At 46.4% G+C, this 23326-nt stretch overlaps 1 protein-coding gene across 3 annotated transcripts in view; it reads left to right on the forward strand.

Annotated features, from left to right (window-relative positions):
• Window positions 1–23326, forward strand: part of MTOR (mechanistic target of rapamycin kinase) — a 162218-nt gene that overhangs the window by 5878 nt on the left and 133014 nt on the right. The window contains exons 1-8 of one of the 3 annotated variants that reach the window (XM_010353522.2): window positions 5109–5220; window positions 7937–8112; window positions 9109–9217; window positions 10512–10744; window positions 11484–11684; window positions 13661–13795; window positions 18820–19095; window positions 19181–19289. In XM_010353522.2, the coding sequence (XP_010351824.1) occupies window positions 7951–8112; window positions 9109–9217; window positions 10512–10744; window positions 11484–11684; window positions 13661–13795; window positions 18820–19095; window positions 19181–19289 (1225 nt within the window). In that variant the 5' untranslated portion in view covers window positions 5109–5220; window positions 7937–7950. Of the gene's footprint in view, window positions 1–5108; window positions 5221–7936; window positions 8113–9108; window positions 9218–10511; window positions 10745–11483; window positions 11685–13660; window positions 13796–18819; window positions 19096–19180; window positions 19290–23326 lie in introns of those variants that run through there. The other 2 variants (XM_030912982.1, XM_030912983.1) reach the window with 2 other exon arrangements.

Below are 23326 nucleotides of genomic sequence, written 5' to 3' on the forward strand. Positions count from 1 at the left end.
AGGCAGCGGTTGCAGTGAGCTGAGATCCTGCCACTGCACTCCAGCCTGGGGAACAGAGCGAGACTCCATCGCAAGGAAAAAAAAAAAGCCAGCTCAGAATTCCTTGGGGAGATGAATTTGGAGGTCTCCTCCTGTTACAGTAGGTAACTAGTCAGACCTGAGCAGAGCAGGAGAGGCCCTCACCCCCTAACCCCAGGAATGTCAAGCAACCATTGGGTGATGGTCAGGCAGTTAAGCTATTGCGCTAAAATAATAATTGATTGCAGCTGGTGCCAGGGAACGGCAGTCTCCCAAAAGACAGAAACATCTGAAACTGGTGATCAGCAGCTTCCCATAAGATCTCAGGAGCTGGGCGAGTAGGGCTCAAGCATGGGCACTAAGAGGCAAAATGGCAGATGATCTTCCTCTAGGAACACTGGACTGGTAAGAGAAACACACCTTGAGTGAGCATGCGCACAACTCCAGTAAACACACTGCACATGCGCCCCCACCCAAGTGCTGACAGGCCACCATGCATGTGGACAGCCCACCCCAAGGGAAATATTAGGGGAGAAGGGAAGCAAGACCCTGCAGTTTCCTATGCCAACCCCAAGTCACGGTCAAACAGCGCACTTCATCTCTCAGGTCAACTGCTTCGTCCTCTTCCAAGTGTCCTTTACTTCCTTTCATTCCTGCTCTAACACTCTTTAATAAACTTTCCCGGCCGGGCGCGGTGGCTCAAGCCTGTAATCCCAGCACTTTGGGAGGCCGAGATGGGCAGATCACGAGGTTAGGAGATCGAGACCATCCTGGCTAACATGGTGAAACCCTGTCTCTACTAAAAAATACAAAAAACTAGCCGGGCGAGGTGGCGGGCGCCTGTAGTCCCAGCTACTCCGGAGGCTGAGGCAGAAGAATGGTGTAAAACCGGGAGGCGGAGCTTGCAGTGAGCTGAGATCCGGCCACTGTACTCCAGCCTGGGTGACAGAGCAAGACTCTGTCTCCAAAAAAATAAATAAATAAATAAATAAATAAATAAATAAATAAAAACTTTCCCTCCTGTTCTAAAACTTGCCTCAGTCTCTCACTCTGCCTTATGCCTCTCAGTTGAATTCTTTCCTCTGAGGAGGCAAGAACTGAGCTTGCTGCAGACCATGTAGATTCAGCACTGGTAATACTCCCATCTCCTCACTTGGCTGCCCTGTGATCATTAAACTCTCTCTCTGCTGTAGACTCTGCTGTCTCATTGTATTGGTCTGTTGCTGTGCAGCAGGCATATAAACCTGTTGGAACTATAAGAGAAAGATCTACAAGATACACTAAAATTTTAAAAATGCAAAATAGTGCATATAGTATAACAAAAGGGGAAAATAAGAATATATGTATGGGCTGGGCGTGGTGGCTCGTGCCTGTAATCCTAGCATTTTGGGAGGCTGAGGCAAGCGGATCAACTGAGTTCAGGAGTTTGAGACCAGCTTGGCTAATGTGGTGAAACCTCATCTCTACTAAAAATACAAAAATTAGCTAGGCATGATGGCGCAGGCATGTAATCCCAGCTACTGGGGAGGGTGAGGCAGGAGAATCACTTTAACCTGGGAGGCAGAGGTTGCAGTGACACAAGATCATGCCACTGCACTCCAGCCTGGGCGACAGAACGAGACTCTGTCTCAAAAAAAATAAAAAAAGGAATATACATACGTATATATTTGCTTGTTTTTGCAGACAGAAAATCTAGGGATGCATAAGAAACTGAGAAAATACATAGTCAAGGGGCAAGGGTGGAGCAAGACTTTTCATGATAAATATAACTTGTTTATTTTGAGATTTGAATAGTGACTATATTGAATATCAGAAATTTTTAATGATAAAAACATAGATGTTGGGCCAGGTGCGATGGCTCATACCTGTAATCCCAGCACTTTGGGAGGCTGAGGCAGGCGGATCACCTGAGGTCAGGAGTTCAAGACCAGCCTGGCCAACATGGCAAAACCCCGTCTCTACTAAAAATAAAAAAAATTAGCCGGGTGTGGTGGCAGGTTCCTGTAATCCCAGCTACTCAGGAGGCTGAGGCACGGGAATCACTTGAACCCAGGAGGCGGAGGTTGTAGTGAGCTGAGATTGTGCCACTGCACTCTAGCCTGGGTGACAGAACGAGACTCCATCTAAAAAAAATAAAAAATAAAAAGTTGTTGAACATCAGTGAAAATGCAAAGTTTAGAGGAATAGTTATCTCACAGAAGCAATGAAAAGAGGCTAAATCTAAAGTAGCCATTATTACTTGGGAGGCTGAGGCAAGAGAATCGCTTAAACCGGGGAGGTGGAGGTTGCAGTGAGGCGAGATCGCTGCCCTGCACTCCAGCCTGGGTGACAGAGTAAGACTGTCTCAAAAAAAAAAAAAAAAAAGGTAGCAATTATAATTTTTTTTTTTTTTTTTGAGACAGGGTCTCACTCTGTCAACTCAGGATGGAATGCAGTGGTGAGATCACAGCTCACTGCAGCCTTGACCTCCTGGACTCAAGTGATCCTCCCACCTCCGCCTCCTAAGTAGCTGGGACCACAGGTGCACGCCACCACACCAGCTAATTTTTTGCATTTTTTGTAAGGGTGAGGTTTCACCATGTTGCCCAGGTTGGTCTCAAACTCCTGGGCTCACACAATCCACCTGCCTCAGCCTCCCAAAGTGTCGGGTCACTGTGCCTGGCCAATATCATAGGTATTAACAACAACAACAACAAAAACCTGCCAAACAAAGCATTTTGTTAGCCATAGAATATTATCAACCATCTTTATTTATTTATTTATTTATTTATTTATTTATTTATTTATTCGAGATTGGGGTCTCACTATGTTGCCCAGGCTGGTCTCAAATGCCTGCACTCATGCAATCTTCCTGCTTTGGCCTCTCAAAATGCTGGGATTACAGGTGTGAGCCACCACACCCAGCCCAACCGTCTTTAATTTGGCAGTTTAGGTCTTCTGAAAACTCATTTCTTCTACCTTCACTTCTTTTCATTACATAAGTAATTGATGATAATGTATAAAAAAAAGTGTGTCTTTCCTGTTGTGCACATCTCCCCATGTAAACATAGACATATGAGAAAAGCATAAATATTTTTGTAAATGGTTATATTATACTTACATTGTTGTATAATTTGTAATTTTTGAACTAGTTGTGAACCTTTTCCTTCTTAGCAAATATTCATCTCATTACCACTATTTCTTGTTGTTGTTGTTATTATTATTATTATTTGAGACAGGATCTTTCTCTGCTGCCCAGGCTGCAGTGCAGTGGAGATCACAGATGACTGCAACCTTGAAATCATGGACTCAAGTGCTTCTCCTGCCTCAGCCTTGCAAGCAGCTGGGACTACAGGCACGTGCTACCATGCACAGCTAATGTTTAAATTTCTTTTGTAGAGATGAGGGTCTCACTATGTTGCTCAGGCTGGTCTGAAACTCCTGGCCTCAAGCAATCCTGCCTTGGCCTCCCAAAGTGCTAGGATTACATGCATGAGCCACCATGATAGGCTCTAAATTATCATTATTAATGGCTACGTATTTTTCTTATTATGAATGCATTTTTTTTTTTTTTTGAGACTGAGTCTTGCACTGTTACCCGGGCTGTAGTGCAGTAGCGTGATGTGATCTCGGCTCACTGCAACCTCCACCTGCTGGCTTCAAGCGATTCTCCTGCCTCAGCCTCCCAAGTAGCTGTAATTACAGGGGCCCGCCACCATGCCCCGCTACTTTTTTTGTATTTTTAGTAGAGAAGGGGTTTCACGAGGTTGGTCAAGCTAGTCTCAAACTCCTGACGTCGTAATCCGCCAGCCTCGGCCTCTCAAAGTGCTGGGATTACAGGTGTGAGCCACCGCACCTGGCTGAATGCATCATATTTTATTGGACTCCTACTTTGAAATATTTAGGAATTTTCAGTGTTTACTATGACAAATAGCACTGTGATAAAAAAAAAAAAGAAATGTAGTCAAATCCACTTTTGCTATTGATTTTTTTTTTTCCCCAATTTGTAGAGACATTGTCTCACTATGTTGCCCAGGCTGGTCTGGAACTCCTGGCCTCAAGCGATCCTCGTGCCTCAGCCCCCCAAAGTGCTGGGATTACAGGCGTGGGCCACTGTGACCAGCAGTTATTTATTTTCTTTGGTATGTATGTATGTATGTATGTATGTATGTATATATGTATTCATTGAGACGGAGATTGCTCAGTCGCTCAGGCTGGAGGGCAGTGGCACGATCTCGGCTCACTACAACCTTCGCCTCCCGGGTTCAGGCGATTCTCGTGCCTCAGCCTCCCGAGTACCTGGGATTACAGGCGTGCGCCACAATGCCCACCTAATTTTTGTATTTTTAGTAGAGAAGCGGGGGGCGTTTCACCATGTTGGCCAGGCTGGTCTCGACTCCTCCTGACCTTAAGTGATCCGCCCGCCTCGGCCTCCCAAAGTGCTGGGATTACGGGCGTGAGCCACCGCGCCGGGCCAGCTATTGATTTTTTGAAAGGATTTAAAAAAAATAATGTTGCTTTGAAAATTTTTATTTATGAGTAGCTCTTTTGGTTAAAACTTGGCTATGGTTTCTCTGGAGTGATCCTGAATTGGATAATTTTGGGAAAGTGAGAAAATCTAATTAAAAACATTTTCAAATGCTTATTAAATGTAACAAAAGAGAAATCACAGGATCCATAAAGAGCGCTAGCCCGAAACGTCTTTTCATGCAGTAATTCCTGGGCGCCAGCATTGCTCACACTCTCCTCTCAGAATTACACGGGGAGGGGTCGCGAACCTTTGCTGGCCGCTCCTGGTGCGATCCGGAGGTACCCAGACAGCGGACTCCCTGAGTTCACAGCCCGGATGCAGAGGGGAATCCTAGCAGCGCCGCACCGGATGTGTGTGTGGAAGTGACTGAGGTCAACTCACGACCGATTGGTTCTCCCGAGTGGACCCAAGCCTGTTTTCACCTGCCACTGGCCGCGTGGTTTGTCTATTTGAATAGTCCCCGCCCCCTGGAGAAGCCGGGTCCTGAAGCTTCACTTCTTCTTCATTACTATTGGCCTGTTTTTCAGTCCATCTTCTTCCTGTACTTGTCGATTGGCCCTCAGGGCTAGGAACCCTCCTTCCCTCGCTCCCGGTTTAGAGGACAGCAGGGAAGGCGGGCGGTGGGGCAGGGGGCCTGAGGCGGCGGTACCGGTGCTGGCGGCGGCAGCTGAGGCCTTGGCCGAAGCCGCATGGTGAGTCTAGGGCCTGAAACGACCCCTCTAAGGCGGCGTAATGTCCAGACCCACGGCCAACTTGCCCGTGGTGGGGCCGGGGAAGCCGCCCGTCTGGGACGTGGGGTCCCCACACTGCCGGCCCCACGACCTGGGCACCGTCTGAGCCCTTGAGTCCCACCCCTCGAGGCAACGCCCACCTCCCCGGGACCCCCAAGAGACCCCTGCACCCTTCGGCCCGCGGTACGTCCGCCCGAAGGCCGGCCCATCAGCTCTGGTACTGCCCTTTGGGTCTTTTGCCCGTTACAGTCACCCTTTCTTCTGAGCCACGTACAAAAATGTCGTATCTCTGCCCCAGGGAACACCAGCGTCCGTGTCAGCCCCTTATCCTCCACCGTGGACACTTCTCAGAGACCCAGTCACCGAAACTGAGCTCGGTTACATCGTTGGGGTACATCCTCTCGCCTTCTCCCCCAGCCCCATCCCTGTTTCTCCCATCCAATTTTAACTTACTTAAGCCCTATCAAGACCCTTAGGATATTTGACTTCAGATATCCTAAGTTTAATTGAATTCAGCCTGGAGCAGATGGCCTGTGGGCCTCAGACCATATGAAGATACACTGGTTCTTTCCTGAGCCTTTCCTTGCCAGCCTCCTTCCCCTCTTTCATACACACACACATACATACAAACTGGAATAGTTTTCTTAGTAGGTATTCTTAAGTTTCTTCTCCTCTAAAGGATGACATTTCTTTCTGCATTCTTCTTCTTGGCACTGGAGTATTTGAAAGCTTTTCAAAACCAATTATTCCCTGGTTTTTCCTCTGTGCCTTACAAATTGGTTCAAATATAAGAATTTTGAGAAATTGGTTTTGTAGCATAAGCTGAACATACTTAGGATAGGTGTATGTTACACCCATAGCAGTGTGGGCATAATTGAGGAATGAAGGAATGATCTCAGAAACTAATTGGTTTCTTTTAGCTTACATTTGAAGTGTTAGTCCCCTGTAGAACTGCATTGTGCAGTACAAGAACCACCAGCCACATGTGGCTGTAGAGCACTTGAAATGTGACTAGTCCAGGTGGCTCACACCTGTAATCCCAGCACTTTGGGACGCCAAGGCGGGCGGATCACCTGAGGTCAGGAATTTGAGACCAGCGTAGCCAACATGATGAAACCCCATCTCTACTAAAAATACAAAAAAAATTAGCCAGGCGTGGTGCTGCACATATATAGTCACAGCTACTTGGGAAGCTGAGGCAGGAGAATCATTTGAACCCAGGAGGTGGAGGTTGCAGTGCGCCGAGATCAGGCCACTGTACTCCAGCCTGGGTGACAGAGCGAGACTCCGTCTCAAAAAATAAATAAAAGTGACTAGTCCAAATTGACATTGTCGTAAGTGTAAAATGCGCATTAGATTTTGAAGACTCGCTACAAAAAAAAATGGACACTATCAATTTTTTAAATATTGATAACATGTTGAAATGATATTTTGGATATATTGGTTTAAGTAATTAATTTCACCTGTTTCTTTTCATCTTTTAAAATATGGCTACCAGCAGCTTTAAAATTACATTTGTGGATCACTGTATTTCCTCTTTTTTTTTTTTTTTTCAATTGGGATGGAGTTTTGCTCTTGTTGCCCAGGCTGCAGTGCAATGGCGCAATCTTGGCTCACTGCCAGCTCCGCCTCCTGGGTTCAAGTGATTCTCCTGCCTCAACCTCCCAAGTAGCTGGGATTACAGGCATGCACTGCTATGCCTGGCTAATTTTGTATTTTTGGTAGAGACAGGGTTTCACCATATTCCCCAGGCTGGTCTCAAACTCCTGACCTCAGGTGATCTGCCTGCCTTGGCCTCCCAAAGTGCTGGGATTACAGGCGCGAGGCACTGTGCCTGGCCTTTATTTCCATTAGAAAATGCTGCTGTAGAATAATAATCTCTCTTTTTAGACTGAACTTGAGGAAAGGGGCAGTCTTAATCATTTTTAATTCTTTCCCTACCTCCCCACATTTGTTACCTGGCACTGTGCCATGTACATAGTAGTAGCAGTAATAATAATAGCTAACAATTATTAAGAACTCAGTTTATGCCCTGCAGTGTTTTAAACACTTTTTGACATGTATTAACTCATTTAGTCCTCACGTCAACCCATGAACTAGGTACTATTATCTTCCTACTGTAGTTGAAGAAACAGACATTTTTAGTGTCTTTCTCAAGGTGTATAACCTTGTTTTTGTTTTCGTTTGTTTTTGTTTTGAGACAGTGGAGTGGCAGGATCTTGGCTCAGGGCAACCTCCACCTCCCAGGTTCAAGTGATTCTCCTGCCTCAGCCTCCCGGGTGGCACATGCCACCACGCCCAGCTAATTTTTGTATTTTTAGTAGAGATGGGATTTCACCATGTTGGCCAGGCTGGTTTCGAACTCCTGACCTCAGGTGGTCCTCCTGACTCGGCCTCCCAAACTGCTCAAGGTATATAACCCAAGGATTCAAACCCAAGTAGGCTAGCTCCCATAGCCCGCAATTTGACCCTCCCTACCACACTGCCTCTTTTAAACATCAGTCATTGTTTAATGAATCTAGGCTTTCTAAATGTTCCTCAATAAATCTGTCAATCTTTTTAGAATCCCCTGCCTGACAAGGGCTCAGGGGAGATCTGTGTTGGATGACCAGGGCCATAAGTAAATTTATCACCATACTTTCTTGTCCAGAATATTAAAGGAAACTTCTCTCTAAAGAACCTCAGGGCAAAATGCTTGGAACCGGACCTGCCGCCGCCACCACCGCTGCCACCACATCTAGCAATGTGAGTGTTCTACAGCAGTTTGCCAGTGGCCTGAAGAGCCGGAATGAGGAGACCAGGGCCAAAGCCGCCAAGGAGCTCCAACACTATGTCACCATGGAACTCCGAGAGGTGCTTCTGTGATTTGGGGGCCAGTCATTGTGGGATGTTTGGGCTAAATGTATCATCACTGGTTTAGATTTTTTTTGGACAGCTAAGCGAGGATTTGGAAAACAGATCATTTTAGAAAGGCACTCAACCTCTCACATCCATAAAACATGCAGGTTCTTTTGCAGCAGTTGCACATTTCTGTGGCATTTTTCTTGTTTGTGGTCACATTTTAGGGGCCAGAATAGACTTAGCTGTTTCTTTTAGCTTTTTCTTTTTTCCTTACCACATACCACACCCTCAAATGCTTTCTGTCTGATAACAGTGATTGGGATGGGTTTGGAGAGTTGAGAACTAGAGACTTTCTTTTTTTTTTTTTTTTTTTTTTTTTTTTTTTTTTTTTTTTTTTTGAGACGGAGTCTCGCTCTGTCTCCCAGGCTGGAGTGCAGTGGCCGGATCTCAGCTCACTACAAGCTCCGCCTCCCGGGTTTACGCCATTCTCCTGCCTCAGCCTCCCGAGCAGCTGGGACCACAGGCGCCCGCCACCTCGCCCGGCTAGTTTTTTGTATTTTTTAGTAGAGACGGGGTTTCACTGTGTTAGCCCGGATGGTCTCGATCTCCTGACCTCGTGATCCACCCGTCTCGGCCTCCCAAAGTGCTGGGATTACAGGCTTGAGCCACCGCGCCCGGCCAGAGAACTAGAGACTTTCTAAATAGAGACCAGACTTGAGGTCAGAGACAGTATCTTGTTTATCCTTGTATCCCTGGTACTAGAAAGAACCTAGGACAGAACATTTTCTGCCACAGAGTAGATACCCAATAAATACTTGTTAAATAATCAGACGATTGCAAGTTCAGGTGCTCTACAGTGTAATCCTGTAGAAGTGGGCAGTAGCTTGTCTTCTTTGGTTTGAACTATACTGCCTGCCTCTCAGGATCTAATCTTTAGATGCCAGCCCACTCCCACCACCACAGTCAGAGAATTACTAGAAGTTGTTCTGATTATATCTTCTTTTGCAGATGAGTCAAGAGGAGTCTACTCGCTTCTATGACCAGCTGAACCATCACATTTTTGAATTGGTTTCCAGCTCAGATGCCAATGAGAGGAAAGGTGGCATCTTGGCCATAGGTAAGGACAGAATCTCTGGTCACGAAAACAACACACTCACCTTTGTGCCCATTGCACCCTGTGTCTGCCACTTACTGGATGCTAGTTCATATTTGCTTAATGAAATTTAAGAAGCCTGTGGCTTTTAATTCTAGCAACAGTCCTGGGCCACAGGAAAAACGTATTTTAAGATGTGGAGGTGGAGTCTCAGAACCATTGAGTGACTTTTCAGACAGTTTACCAGAGCTGAGACTGGAAGCCAGCTTTCTTTCCCCTCCTTCATGTTGCCTTTTGTGGGCTCTGGTTCCTCAGTAGAGCAGGGTTTTGCATAGTGGGGCTCACGAATGGAAAAGTGGAATCGGTATAGTTAATAAAAGGCAAGTCTCTTTTTTTTTGAGATGGAATCTTACTCTTGCCCAGGCTGGAGTGCAGTGGTGCAATCTTGGCTCACTGCAACCTCCACCTCCTGGGTTCAAACGATTTTCGTGCCTCAGCCTCCAGAGTAGCTGGGATTACAGGCACCTGCCACCATGCCCGGCTAATGTTTGTATTTTTAGTAGAGACAGGGTTTCACCATGTTAGGCAGGCTGGTCTCGAACTCCTGACCTCGAGTGATCTGCCCACTTTGGCCTCCCAGAGTGCTGGGATTACAGGTGTGAGCCACCACACCTGGCCAGGCAGGTCATTTTTAACTTCTAAGGACTGGTCATCAGTCCTGTGAATTATTATCCAGTCTCAGTTGCTTTCCCTTTTGGGGGGGCTGGGGGGAAAGTTATACTAGCATGAGATTATTTTGCTGTATGTAAATATTTCTGGCACAAGTATTAAATATCTGGGTTAAAATAAAAATTGTGTCCTTGCCCTCTAGAAATGTACTCAAAGTAGAATGGAGGGATCACTTGCCAGTTTTTTTTTTTTCTTTTTTTTTTCCTGAGACAGAGTCTTGCTCTGTCACCCAGGCTGGAGTGCAATGGCGCAATGTCGGCTCACTGCAACCTCCGCCTCCCGGGTTCAAGCAATTCTCTTGCCTCAGCTTACCAAGTAGCCAGGACTACAGGCGCATGCTGCCACGCCCGACTGATTTTTTGTTGTTGTTGTTGTAGTATTTTAGTAGAGATGGGGTTTCACCACATTGCCCAGGCTGGTCTCGAACTCCTGAGCTCAGGCAATCCGCCCACCTTGGCCTCCCAAAGTGGTAGGATTACAGGCTTCAGCCACTGCACCTGGCCAGCACTTGCCAGCTTTTAGTTGAAGTCTGTGTACTTTCCTGGTCAGCCTATGCCCCATCATTACCTTTTGCCTTCCTCTCTTCCAGCCAGCCTCATAGGAGTGGAAGGTGGGAATGCCACCCGAATTGGCAGATTTGCCAACTATCTTCGGAACCTCCTCCCCTCCAATGACCCAGTTGTCATGGAAATGGCATCCAAGGCCATCGGCCGCCTTGCCATGGCAGGAGACACTTTCACCGCTGAGTATGTGGAATTTGAGGTGAAGCGAGCCCTGGAATGGCTGGGTGCTGACCGCAATGAGGGCCGGAGACACGCAGCTGTGAGTGCCTGCAGGGAGGAGCACAGCCAGGCTTGGGGAGCGATGGTGTCATGGTGGGGTCTTTTGCTTCCTTCTGAGGCTCATCCCTGAAAAAGGCTGGTTAGAAGGGCTAGGATTCCAGGCTGTGAGATGGGGTAGAGTCCGTCCTTAAGAGAGAATCTAGCAATGGTGTGGTGGGGATCAGAAGCATCAGCCATGTGCTTTCCAGTCCGCTGCCCTTCAGAGGAGGCAGTACTGTGAAGAGGGAGCATGGTACCAGGAGAAGGACAACACTTGGACCCTGGCTCAAGTCTTGGCTTTATAACTTCCTACCTAACTCTGTAACCTGGGGCAGCTTCTGACCTTCAGTTTCTTCCTCTGTCAGATAAAAATAACAACAATATTAAACATTAAACAGGATTATCCATTCAATAAGTATTTACTACATACCTACAATATTCCAGGTAGAGTTCTGTGCTATTAATATAGTGATATAGAAAGCATAAAACACATCTGCGCTTCCAGAGCTTATATTCAAACATTGCAAGCATTCTGTGTTTGTAAACAACCTAGGATAATGAACACTGAGATGTTTAATCAAATTTGCTTTCCTTCCTCTGTCCCCAGAATTTCCTAGCTGAAGAGTGAGCAAGCCTTCTCTGTTCCTAGTGTGTATGGCTCTAAGATGATAAAAGACCGTACTCCTGAGAGAACAAAACACTGGTACCGACGAGAGTTCTCAGTTTGTCTTTTTCTCCAGGTCCTGGTTCTCCGTGAGCTGGCCATCAGCGTCCCTACCTTCTTCTTCCAGCAAGTGCAGCCCTTCTTTGACAACATTTTTGTGGCCGTGTGGGACCCCAAACAGGCCATCCGTGAGGGAGCTGTGGCCGCCCTTCGTGCCTGTTTGATTCTCACCACCCAGCGTGAGCCGAAGGAGATGCAGAAGCCTCAGTGGTACAGGGTGAGGAGATGGATCTATTCCCAACACTGGGAAAGCACGTCTACATAGAGAATCACCTGGCCTAAGGGGCAGCCACAGGCCCTTGCCATGGAGCAAGAATCAGTTTTTATTTTGGTCTCAAATGAATTTTTTTTTTTTTTTGAGATGGATTGCCAAGGCTGAAGTGCAGTTGCGCAATCTCAGCTCATCGCAACCTCCGCCTCTTGGGTTCAAGCGATTCTCCCACCTTAGGCTCCCAAATAGCTGGGACTACAGGCGTGTACCACCACGCCTAGCTAATTTTCATAATGGAAACAGGGTTTTGCCATGTTGACCAGGCTGGTCTCGAATTCCCAACCTCAGGTGATCCATCTGCCTTGGCCTCCCAAAGTGCTAGGATTACAGGCATGAACTACCGTGCCTGGCCTCCAGTGAATTTTTTATGCTCAGTATGAATCAATAGTTACTTTATTGCATTTTTTTAGAGCAAACATCTATGGATTGCCACACTATTATTTTATGTATGACTAAGAATGCAAATATGCCACTTAAACTGTGACTTGGTACCTCTTTTTTTTTTTTTTTTTTTTTTTTTTTGAGTCTGGGTCTTGCTCAGTCACCAGACTGGAGTTCAGTGGTGCGTTTTTGGCTCACTGCATCCTCTGCCTCCTGGGTTCAAGTGATTCTCCTGCCTCAGCCTCCCGAGTACCTGGGACTACAGGCATGTGCCATTACGCCCAGCTAATTTTTGTATTTTCAGTAGAGATGGGATTTCTCTGTGTTGGCCAGGATGGTCTCAATCTCTTGACCTCATGATCCACCCGCCTCAGCCTCCCAAAGTGCTGGGATTACAGGCATGAGCCACTGTGCCCGGCTGACTTTGTACCTTCTTCTTATCAATAATTATAAGACATCTCAGCCGGATTCTCATGCCTGTAATCCCAACACTTTGGGAGGCCAAGGCAGAAGGATTGCTTGAGCTCAGGAGTTTGAGACCAGCCTGGGCAGCATGTGGGACCCCATCTCTATAAAAAATGAAAAAATTAACTGGGCCTCGTGTTACACGCCTGTGGTCCCAGCTATTTGAGAGGCTGAGGCGGGAGAACTTCTTGAGCCCGAGAGATCAAGGCTGCAGTGAGTCATGATCACACCACTGCACTCCAGCCTTGGCAACAAAGTGAGACTCTGTCTCAAAAAAAAAAGACATCTCTTTTCAGAGATGTTAAAATATGGAAAAATAGGTGTCTTAAAATCAGTGCGATACAAATGATACCAATTTAGAAAGTGCCAGTTCTCTCTGTTCTAGTATCATGAGGTCTGTGCTGATTACTGCTGCAGGGGGAACTTATCAGTGAGTCTTATGTTAGAAAAAGAGCTCTGAACATGGGATTGAGAGACCTGGGTTCCAGTCTTGCCTTTGCTGTGTTATCTTGGACAAGTCACTTAAATTCTTTGAGTCTGTTTTTAGCTGTTAAATAGAGATGATGATGGTATCTTCCTCAAAGGCTTATTATGAGAATTGAAGCTGGGGCCAGGCGTGGTGGCTCGCACCTGTTATCACAGCACTTTGGGAGGCTGAGGTGGGTGGATCACTTGAGGTCAGGAGTTTGAGACCAGCCTGGTTAATATGGTGAAGCCCTATCTCTACTCAAAATACAAAAATTAGCCAGACGTGGTGGTGTGTGCCTGTAATCCCAGCTACTCGGGGGGACTGAGGCAGGAGAATCACTTGAACCCAGGAGGTGGAGATTGTGGAGAGCCGAGATTGCACCACTGCACTCCAGCCTGGACAACAAAGCAAGACTCCGTCTCAAAAAAAAAAAAGGGAATTGAAGCTGAATTAAATAAAAGAGATTGATCAGTTTTGTCGATAACTGGCACAAGGCACTGAGCAGGCATGGTAACACCTCAGAACCCCCAGTGTAGATGGGATGGGCCTATATTCTTTCTGGGTTTGTACTCTGTCTCTAATGAAGGCACCCTGTCTCTTTACATAGCACACATTTGAAGAAGCAGAGAAGGGGTTTGATGAGACCTTGGCCAAAGAGAAGGGCATGAATCGGGATGATCGGATCCATGGAGCCTTGCTGATCCTTAATGAGCTGGTCCGAATCAGCAGCATGGAGGGAGAGGTGAGAAGCCATGGCAGAGGGGAGTCCAGGCTCCCCATGTACCATTCTGTGAGTAAGGCAAGGCGAGATCCATGTCCTCACGGAGCTGACTTTTTGTGGTAGGAAACATAAATAAGTAAATAAAATAATTTCAGATAGCAGTAAGTTCTATGAAGAAAGTTAAAGAAGAGTAGGATAGAGAGTGACCGGGATGGGGTGAGTGGAGGGTCGAGGAAGGTCCTCTCTGAGGTGGTGTTATTTGAGGGGGGTCCACATGATACAAAGGAGCTACCTTGCAGCAGGCCAGGGAGTTGTGTTCCAGGCTGAGGCTTTGAGGCAGAAGAGTGTGAGACACTGATGAAACGGAAGGGAAGTATGGCTGGTGTACCGGGAGCAAGGGAGAGGGAAGGAGGGGCCAAATTAATAGGCCTGCAGTTCACAGTAAACACGAGCTTTTGTGGGGTAGACATTGGAAGTGTGCACACAGGCAAAGAATGTGATGTCGTGCGTTTCTAACAATCACTGACTGCTTATAGGAAAAACTGTGGGGAAAGGGAGGAATGAAAGCAGGGAGACCAACTAGGAGATGTGTTGACTTGAGGAGGTGGGTTTAAAAGTACATGGATTTTATTACAGAAATAGCCTTCAAGAGAATATGGGGAGGGAGCTGGGAGAACCATCAGACCACAATGTACATCTGACCCTGAGTAAGCAAGAGGGTAAAATACGGCTAGAAGTGTCCTAGCCTACTATGCAGGGCCACTGCAGGGTCCTCAAGCCAAAGTTGGCCGTCAGAGAGGTCTGTGTCTCCCAGGAGCAGGACAGCCTTAGCATCCCTACTGTGTTCTGTCATTGACTGGGAGCAATGGGTGGCATTGCCACAAACTTAGTGATGGGTTTCAGAGCAGCAGCTGGGGCCTTTGGTTATGCGCCTTGTAGTTGGAGGTTGCATTCTCACGGCTGCCAGACAAAGCTATTACAGTAGTCTGGATGAGTGACAGTGGTGGCTTTGACTAAGAATGGTGGCACAGATACTGAGAAGTAGTTGATTGAGGATATATTTGGGAGGTAAAACTCCATCTGTGAGACTGGCTGTAGAAAACAAGCTGTGAAATTTTGCCCCGGGGATTCCTGCTTATAATAGACACAGTGCTTGTTAGATAATAGCTGTGCCCAGATGTGGAAGCAGCGCATGCAGCAGTTTGCAGAAGCAGGAGGAGTCTGGCTTCAGATCCCCACCGCTCTGTTGACTGTGTGACTCAGGCAGATTACCTGTTTAACCTCATTTTTCTGCCTTTGGACGGGAGCTCTTACCTACCTCATTGGGTTCTTGTACGGTTTCTAAATGATGTTGGCCTTCTATATCCATGAGTTCTACATCTGGATTCAACTAGTAATGGTTCACAAATACCCAGAGCTGGGTGCAGTGGCCCACACCTGCAATTTCAGCACTTTGGGAGGCTGAAGTGGGAAGATCTCTTGAGCCCAGGAGTTTGAGACGAGCCTGGGCAAAAGATGGTGAGACCGTGTCTCTACGAAAAAAAATTTTTTAACTTTTTAAAAAGAAAAAAAAAAAATCAAAGAAAAAATACGACAATTTAAAGATAATACAAATTTTTAAAAATACAGTGCAACAAATATTTACGTAGCATTTATATTGTATTAGGTATTATAACTAGCATAGAGATGATTTAAAGTATGTGGGAGGCTATACATAGGTTATATGCAAATGCTATGCTACTTTATCTGAGGGACTTGAGCATCTGCAGATTTTGGTATCTACAGTGGGTCATGCAACCAACCCCCATGGATACCAAGGGGATGACTATGTATGTGAAGTGTCCAGCACAGCACCTGATACATAGTGGGTGTTCTGTAAGTGGTAACCTTCAGATTTTCCCTCCTGAGTTTAATATGATGTTTTCCATTGTAATCTGGGTGGCTCTGAGATCTTTGTTTCCTCCCATTAAAACAGAACAGTATCACCTAGCTCATAGAGTGGTTGTCAGATTTAAGTGAAATAGTTCTTGTGAAGGTGGTTTGTAAATTATAAGAAACTATCCGGCCGGGCGCGGTGGCTCAAGCCTGTAATCCCAGCACTTTGGGAGGCCGAGACGGGTGGATCACGAGGTCAGGAGATCGAGACCATCCTGGCAAACACGGTGAAACCCCGTCTCTACTAAAAACACAAAAAACTAGCTGGGCGAGCTGGCGGGCGCCTGTAGTCCCAGCTACTCGGGAGGCTGAGGCAGGAGAATGGCGTCAACCTGGGAAGCGGAGCTTGCAGTGAGCTGAGATCCGGCCACTGCACTCCAGCCTGGGCGACAGAGCCAGACTCCGTCTCAAAAAAAAAAAAAAAAAAAAAAAAAAGAAACTATCCACGGCTGGGCGTGGTGGCTCATGCCTGTAATCCAAGCATTCTGGGAGGCCGAGGTGGGAGAATCACTTGAGCTCAGGAGTTTGAGACCAGCCTGGGCAACATAATGAGACGTCGTCTCCAAAAAAAAAAAAAAGAAAAAAGAAACTATCCAAATATAAGGTATTAAAATTTCACAATGTGTTCATTCATTCAACACATATTAATTGAGCACCTAGTATATGCCAGCTACACTGTGTCCTAAGAGCTAGAATAATCCAGCAGTGAACAAAACAGATTCCATTCTTATAGGGGAAGACAGATCATATACAAATAAAAACCTATTATATATCATATGGTTATAAGAGCTATGGAGAAAAGTAGAGTAAGGAAGGGGAATACAGAATGCTAGCCTAGATTAAGGATTACATTTTAAAACATGGTGCCATTTGAGTACAGCCATGAAGGAGGTTAGAAAAAAGCCTTGCAGGTGTCTGGGGAAGAGCATTGTAGGCAGTGGGCCTGAGGCAGGAGCGTGCTGGTGTATCAAAGGAGCAGCAAATACTGAGTAGCACCTCCCCTACCATGGCTGAGCAGAGTGAGCAGGAGAGGTGTGTGGGGATATGGGGTCAGAGGAACACCTAGGGGAAGGAAGGGGCATACCACATAGGGCCTTTGTGTGGGAAGCGGGAAGCTATAAGTGGGCTTTGAGCAGTGGAGTGACATTTAACTCATATTTCAAAAGGATCACTCTTGCCGGTATGTTGAGAATGGATTGTTAAAGAGCCAAGGACTAAAGCCAGGAATCCAGTTAGGAGGGAACTGCAACAGTCTTAGCGGGGGATATTTGTGACTCAGACCACAGTGGGAGCTATGGAGTTGCGAGAAGCAACTGGATTCTGAATTTGGGATTTGCTGATGGTTTGGAGGTAGATGGAGAGGAAGAAGTGTCAAGGTGTTTGGCCTGAGTATTAGGAGGATAAAGTTGCCATTTGCTGCAGTGGGAAGACTGAAATGGAAGAGCAGGCTTGAGGGAGAAGGCTGGGAGTTTGGTTTTGAACCTGTTATCTTAGAGACCTGTTGGGCACCTGAGTGGAGATACTGAATAGTTCTGGGGAGAGGTCTGGGCAAGGGGGATGGATTTGGGCATTGTCAGGGAACTAGTATAGTTGGAGAAGAGATGGGGTCTGCGAACCTGAGGTCAGGAGATGAAGAGGACCAAGGGGAATGGAGAAGGAACAGCCAGGGAGGGAGGAGGAGAGCCAGGAGAGTTTAGAGTCTGAGAAGCCAAGTGAAGAAATGGCTTCAAGGAGGTGAAAGTATCAGTTGGATCAAATGCTGCAGATAAGTCAAATAAGATGAGGACTGAGAATTGACCATTGGATTTAGCAGCTTAAGACTCATTGGTAACTGACAAGACGAGTGGATAAGATTTTCTGAAAAGTGAAAATACGTGTGTCAAGAAAAGTTTAGAAGTTTGGAAAACTTGTGTCTCTTTCTCAATTTGGAGTCTTGGAGGATGAGTACTCCCCAACCCTGCTCCTGCGGCCCCAAGATCGAGTCTTGCTCTGTTGCCCAGACTGGAGTACAGTTCGCGTGATCTCAGCTCACTGCAACCTCCGCCTCCTGGGTTCAAGCAGTTCTACTGCCTGAGGCTCCCGAGTAGCTGGGATTATAGGCATGTGCCACCAAAATGAGCTAATTTTTGTATTTTTAGTAGAAACAGGTTTTCACCATGTTGGTCAGACTGGTTTCGAATTCCTGAGCTCATAATCTGCCCTCCTCGGCCCCCCAAAGTGCTGGGATTACGGGTGTGAGCCCTTGCTTCTGGCTGAGGATGAGTAATTAAGCAGCCCTTTGTAAAGGGAATAGACATGAGTTCTCAGTCAGCTTATTCCACACCACCTGTGGATTTCTAGGATTCTGAGAAAATTGCTTGGTTAAGTTTTTGTTTTTTGTTTTTTTGAGACAGAATTTCTCTCATTGCCCAGGCTGGATTGCCATGGTGCGATCTTGGCTCACTGCAACCTCTGCCTGCTGGGTTCAAGCGATTCTCCTGCCTCAGCCCCCGAGTAGCCAGGACTACAGGCACGCGCCACGACGCCCAGCTAATGTTTTGTATTTTTAATGGAGATGGGGTTTCACCACGTTGGCCAAGCTGGTCTTGAACTCCTGACCTCAGGTGATCCACCCACCTCGGCCTCCCAAATTACCGGGATTATAGGCATGGGCCACCATGCCCGGCCTGCTTAAGTTTTTACCTGGGTTTCCAGGGGGGAAGAAATAGATCAGACAGTCCTTAACAGGATGCTGGCAGGGGCCTCCCATCACCTTTGCAAGCCTCATTGCGGTAGCCTAGGTCAGTAGTCACAGCAATATGCAAGTCAGCCTTTCCAAACCAAGTGAGGAGTCCTGGGAGGTGAGAACCCTTGGCAAGGCGGCCCTCTGCTGCTGCTTTATTTTCAGTAGGTGGTGCTCTTCTGCCTAACTTAGAACAAAATCAGGTTCCTTGCAAGGTTCTGGGGAAATTGTAACCCTAAACATGAAGAGTGGCCACCCTTCACTTTGGAAGTAGTTGCATTTTGGGATTAGGCAAATGTAATGGTCTGTAGACTCCACAGTGCCCAGTTTGAATGCCAGTCATAAGTAAAGATGATTTTTTTTTTTTTTTTTTTGCTTATATATATAGCGTCTGAGGGAAGAAATGGAAGAAATCACACAGCAGCAGCTGGTACACGACAAGTACTGCAAAGATCTCATGGGCTTCGGAACAAAACCTCGTCACATTACCCCCTTCACCAGCTTCCAGGCTGTACAGCCCCAGCAGTCAAATGCCTTGGTGGGGCTGCTGGGGTACAGCTCTCACCAAGGCCTCATGGGATTTGGGGCCTCCCCCAGCCCAGCTAAGTCCACCCTGGTGGAGAGCCGGTGTTGCAGAGACTTGATGGAGGAGAAATTTGATCAGGTAGGTGGTGAGAGGCCATTTCCTTCTTTTCCCAAGCTCCACACCTCACTTTTCCCCTGCCAACCCTTTATCCTTCCTCTCTCAGGTATGCCAGTGGGTGCTGAAATGCAGGAATAGCAAGAACTCGCTGATCCAAATGACAATCCTTAATTTGTTGCCCCGCTTGGCTGCATTCCGACCTTCTGCCTTCACAGGTGAGGATGTCCATGGAAGACATCATTACCCATCTCAGGGTAATTAAACAGGGAACAGGTGATTCCAGAAAATCCAAATATCTTTTCCTTTGAAGCAGTGCCAACAAATCTCTGATTTCTTTGCCTCATGTCCAATTTCAATGATACTTAGTTCAGGTTTTCCACTAATGTCAGAGGCAGCAGACATAGGAACAATCAGAACAAGTAGGCAGAGAGGCAGTTCTACGGCCAAGCAAGTTCTCATGTATGGATGCCAACAAGTTCACAAGTAGACTTAAAAGAGACCAAAGGGCGGGCAGTTTTGATGTAGCTACTGTGCAGTATCTACTTCAAAGCTCTGTGAGGGAGGGTTTGGGGATTGTCCTGCTTCTGTCCCTGAGGTGGTCACCAAGCTGCCTCACCACTTGCAGGCAGCATCAATCCCTGGCTCCTGAACCTGGCCCAACTCAGATTCCAACTTCTCAACGAAGCCTTCCTGGATTGCTCCAGCTGTAAATGTCCTTTCCTTCTTCCGTCATAGTCCTCAGCTATGGAAAGGTTTGGCATCAGACCTGAGATGAACCCCACCTCTGCCCTTAACCATGAGGTTTTGGACAGATTACTTTACCTACCTGGGTTGCAGCTTCCTGACTTGTAAAATCAGAATAACAATCTCTGCCTCCCAAGATGAGCAGCATTAATGCCTAAGCACCTACTGTAGTGCCTGGCCCAGAGTTAGCCCTAATAAATGGAAACCATTATATATTATTACAGCCTCCTTAGGCTACTTCAAATCTGTTTTGGAAATAGGGTAGAGATAAAATCTGTAATGTTCCAGTTGCCTGTTCATACTTAATGTCCTTGTCTTACCTCCCTACTTGCTGAGCACAGGCACCCAGTCTTGAACAACATGTCTTCCCACTTTACCGTGGTGCTCATTGCCTGTGCTTAGTGAAGCATTCAGGACCCAGTGAGAGCCAGGAACATAAGCAAAAGGCCAGCCTGGCCCTCAGCAGACCCTGTTCCCTGGCACACAGACTCACTTCACGCCACCCAGCCCAGACAAACCACGGGAGAGATGTAGCTGGTCAGGTGTTAAACACACTGCTCGAAAGAAGTAGAACGTATTGGTTGAGGACTTGACAATCAGCCACACAAAACCACTGAATCTGTGAGAAATAACAGAAGGAAAATCACCCATATTTTGTTAGTTTCTATTCTTCCAGCCTGGCACCCAGCAGCTTTTCTCTTTTTTAGTGACCAGGGAGGCTGCTGTTCAGTAGAGCTTTATATGATCTTGGATTAAAAGTCTGTGGTTCAAAAGAAACTAATAACTAGGCCAAATTTGATGAAAGTCTGGCATGTTACCCTTGTAAGTTACCCTTGTAAGTTCAGAAGGCTGCCTAGCAGCAGGATACAAAGGCTCGGAGGGCCCTAGATTTCTTCTTTTGATGTGGGTGTTTGTTATTGTTGTTGCTCTCTTTTTTAAGGTTAGTCAAAGTTGTTTTATTAAATTTGCTAAAATATGCCAGTGACATTCAGCCTGGGCACCCCCTATAAGTATTCGCTTCATTGCATAAGTACTATTTGTTTAAAGCTTGCAGTTTGGAAGTTATTGCTTAAACTTCTCAGTGGTATAAGCTTTAGAAATACAAAAAATACTCCCAAGACTGGACTGGAATCTCTGAAGTCAGATTTCTAATCTCTCAGGGTGTTAAATCCAGAAAAGAAAATTATGCTGTCTTGGGTTTTTTTTTTGAGACAGGGTCTTGCTGTGTCTCCCAGGCTGAAGTGCAGGGATGGCGGTCACAGCTCACTGCAGCCATGACCTACTGAGCTCAAGCGATCCTCTCACCTCAGCCTCCCAAGTAGGTAGGCCCACAGGCATGAGTCTCCACACCTGGCTGATTTTTAAAATTTTTTTTTTGTAGAGATGGGGTCTCACTGTGTTGCCCAGGCTGGTCTTGAACTCCTGGGCTCAAGCAGTTCTCCCGCCTCAGCCTCCCACAGTGCTTGGGATTACAGACATGAGCCGTGGCGCCTTGCCAAGAAATTATACTCTTGATTTTAGCCCATTTCCTGCCGAAATGCTATCCCCCTAGTTTTTCTTGTTGACTCACTCTTATTTTAGGGTTGTATCACCTTGGTCATCTGTCTTCAAGCCCCAGCATGCCTCATTGTCATTTGACCGCAAAAGCCATGGGAGAAAACATTTCTCAGAGTAAATGCAGTCATGATGCGTGCTGCTTTAGGAGTCTAATTCACTGTCTAAATGTGGTTCTGGTAGCTTTCAACACCCCTAACTTCCTAAGGGATGTGTGGTTTTCCCTTCTCTCCTACTTTATGTGTACTACTGGTGCCTATACTGGGGACCAACATCAATGGAGAAGAAGGAATAGACAAGAAGCAAGAATCAGGAAATTCCAGCTTTCAGAGGAGAAATAACACTTTAGCTTGAATTGTACGAGAATCGCCTTCCCATGCACACTGGCTTATGTAAACTTAGTGAAAATATACATGTGGCTTTCCAAATTACAGACTAAATCTTTTATTAAATATAACTGTCACAAAAATCTCTAGGTAATAGCAAAATGATTTCCAGGCCTAAGCTGAATAGAATGGCCTGTTTATTGCAAACAGTGTTCAGTATTACAGTCATATTACTTAACGATGGGGATACATTCTGAGAAATGTGTCCTTAGGAGAATTTATCCTTGTATGAACATCATAGAATATATTTACATAAACCCAGATAGTATAGCCTACTCTACACCTAGCTCTGTGGTATAGCCTATTGCTCCTGGGCTACAGCTTGTGCAGCGTGTTACTGTAATGAATAGGCAACTGTAAAACCGTGGTAAATGTTTGTGTATCTAAACATAGACATAGAAAAGATACACAAAAATATACTGTATTATAATCTTATGGGACCACCACATATATGTGGTCCATTGTTAACATAAACATTGTTAAGTGCCACAAGACTGTACTGTTTGTTTCTTTGTTTTTCTGAGACAGAGTCTTGCTCTGTCACCCAGGCTGGAGTGCAGTGGCACAATCTTGGCTCACTGCAACCTCCACCTCCCGGGTTCAAGCGATTCTCCTGCGTCAGCCTCCCAAGTAGCTGGGACTACAGGCACACGCCTCCACGCCCGGCTGATTTTTTGTATTTTAGTAGAGACGGGGTTTCATCATGTTGTGCAGGCTGGTCTCAAACTCCTGAGCTCAGGCATCCACCCACCTCGGCCTCCCAAAGTGTTGGGATTACAGGCGTGAGCCACTGTGCCCGGCCCTGTACTGGGTTTTTATTAGTTTGAGACAGGGTCCTTTTTTTTTTTTTTTTTTTTTAATGAGATGTAGTTTTGCTCTTGTTGCCCAGGCTGGAGTGGAATGGCATGATCTCGGCTCACCGCAACCGCTGTCTCCCGGGTTTAAGTGATTCTCCTGCCTCAGCCTCCCGAGTAGCTAGGATTACAGACATGCACCCCTGTGCCCGACTAATTTTGTATTTTTAGTAGAGATGGGGTTTCTTTATGTTGATCAGGCTGGTCTCCAACTCCTGACCTCAGGTGATCCACCCACCTTGGCGTCCCAAAGTGCTGGGATTACAGGCATGAGCCACCAGCCTGGCCCTGAGACAGGGTCTTATTCTGCCTCCCAGGCTGGAGTGCATGGCTCTTGGCTCAGTGCAGCCTCAAACTCCTGGACTCAAGTGATCTTCCTCAGCCTCCCAAAGTACTGGGATTACATGCGTGAGACACTGCACCTGGCCCATGACTGTACTTCAAATTTCATTATAATGTAAAATTGTTTATATCTTCTGTTTTTAAACAATGTTTGACATATATTTCTTAAGCAAGAGCATGTAATTCTTGTATCAAAATGTAACAGTAATAGAGACAATTACATGATACTGTTTTGGCAACCTGTTACGTTTTTTGGATTTTTTTTTGTTTGTTTGTTTTCTGAGACAGGGTCTTGCTTTGTCACTCAGGCTTGAGTGCAGCACTGCACACGATCACACCTCTCTGCAGCCTCAACCATCTGGGCTCAAGCGA

This window comes from Rhinopithecus roxellana, chromosome 12 (genome assembly GCF_007565055.1).
Source record: "Rhinopithecus roxellana isolate Shanxi Qingling chromosome 12, ASM756505v1, whole genome shotgun sequence".
NCBI classification, from domain to species: Eukaryota; Metazoa; Chordata; class Mammalia; order Primates; family Cercopithecidae; genus Rhinopithecus; species Rhinopithecus roxellana.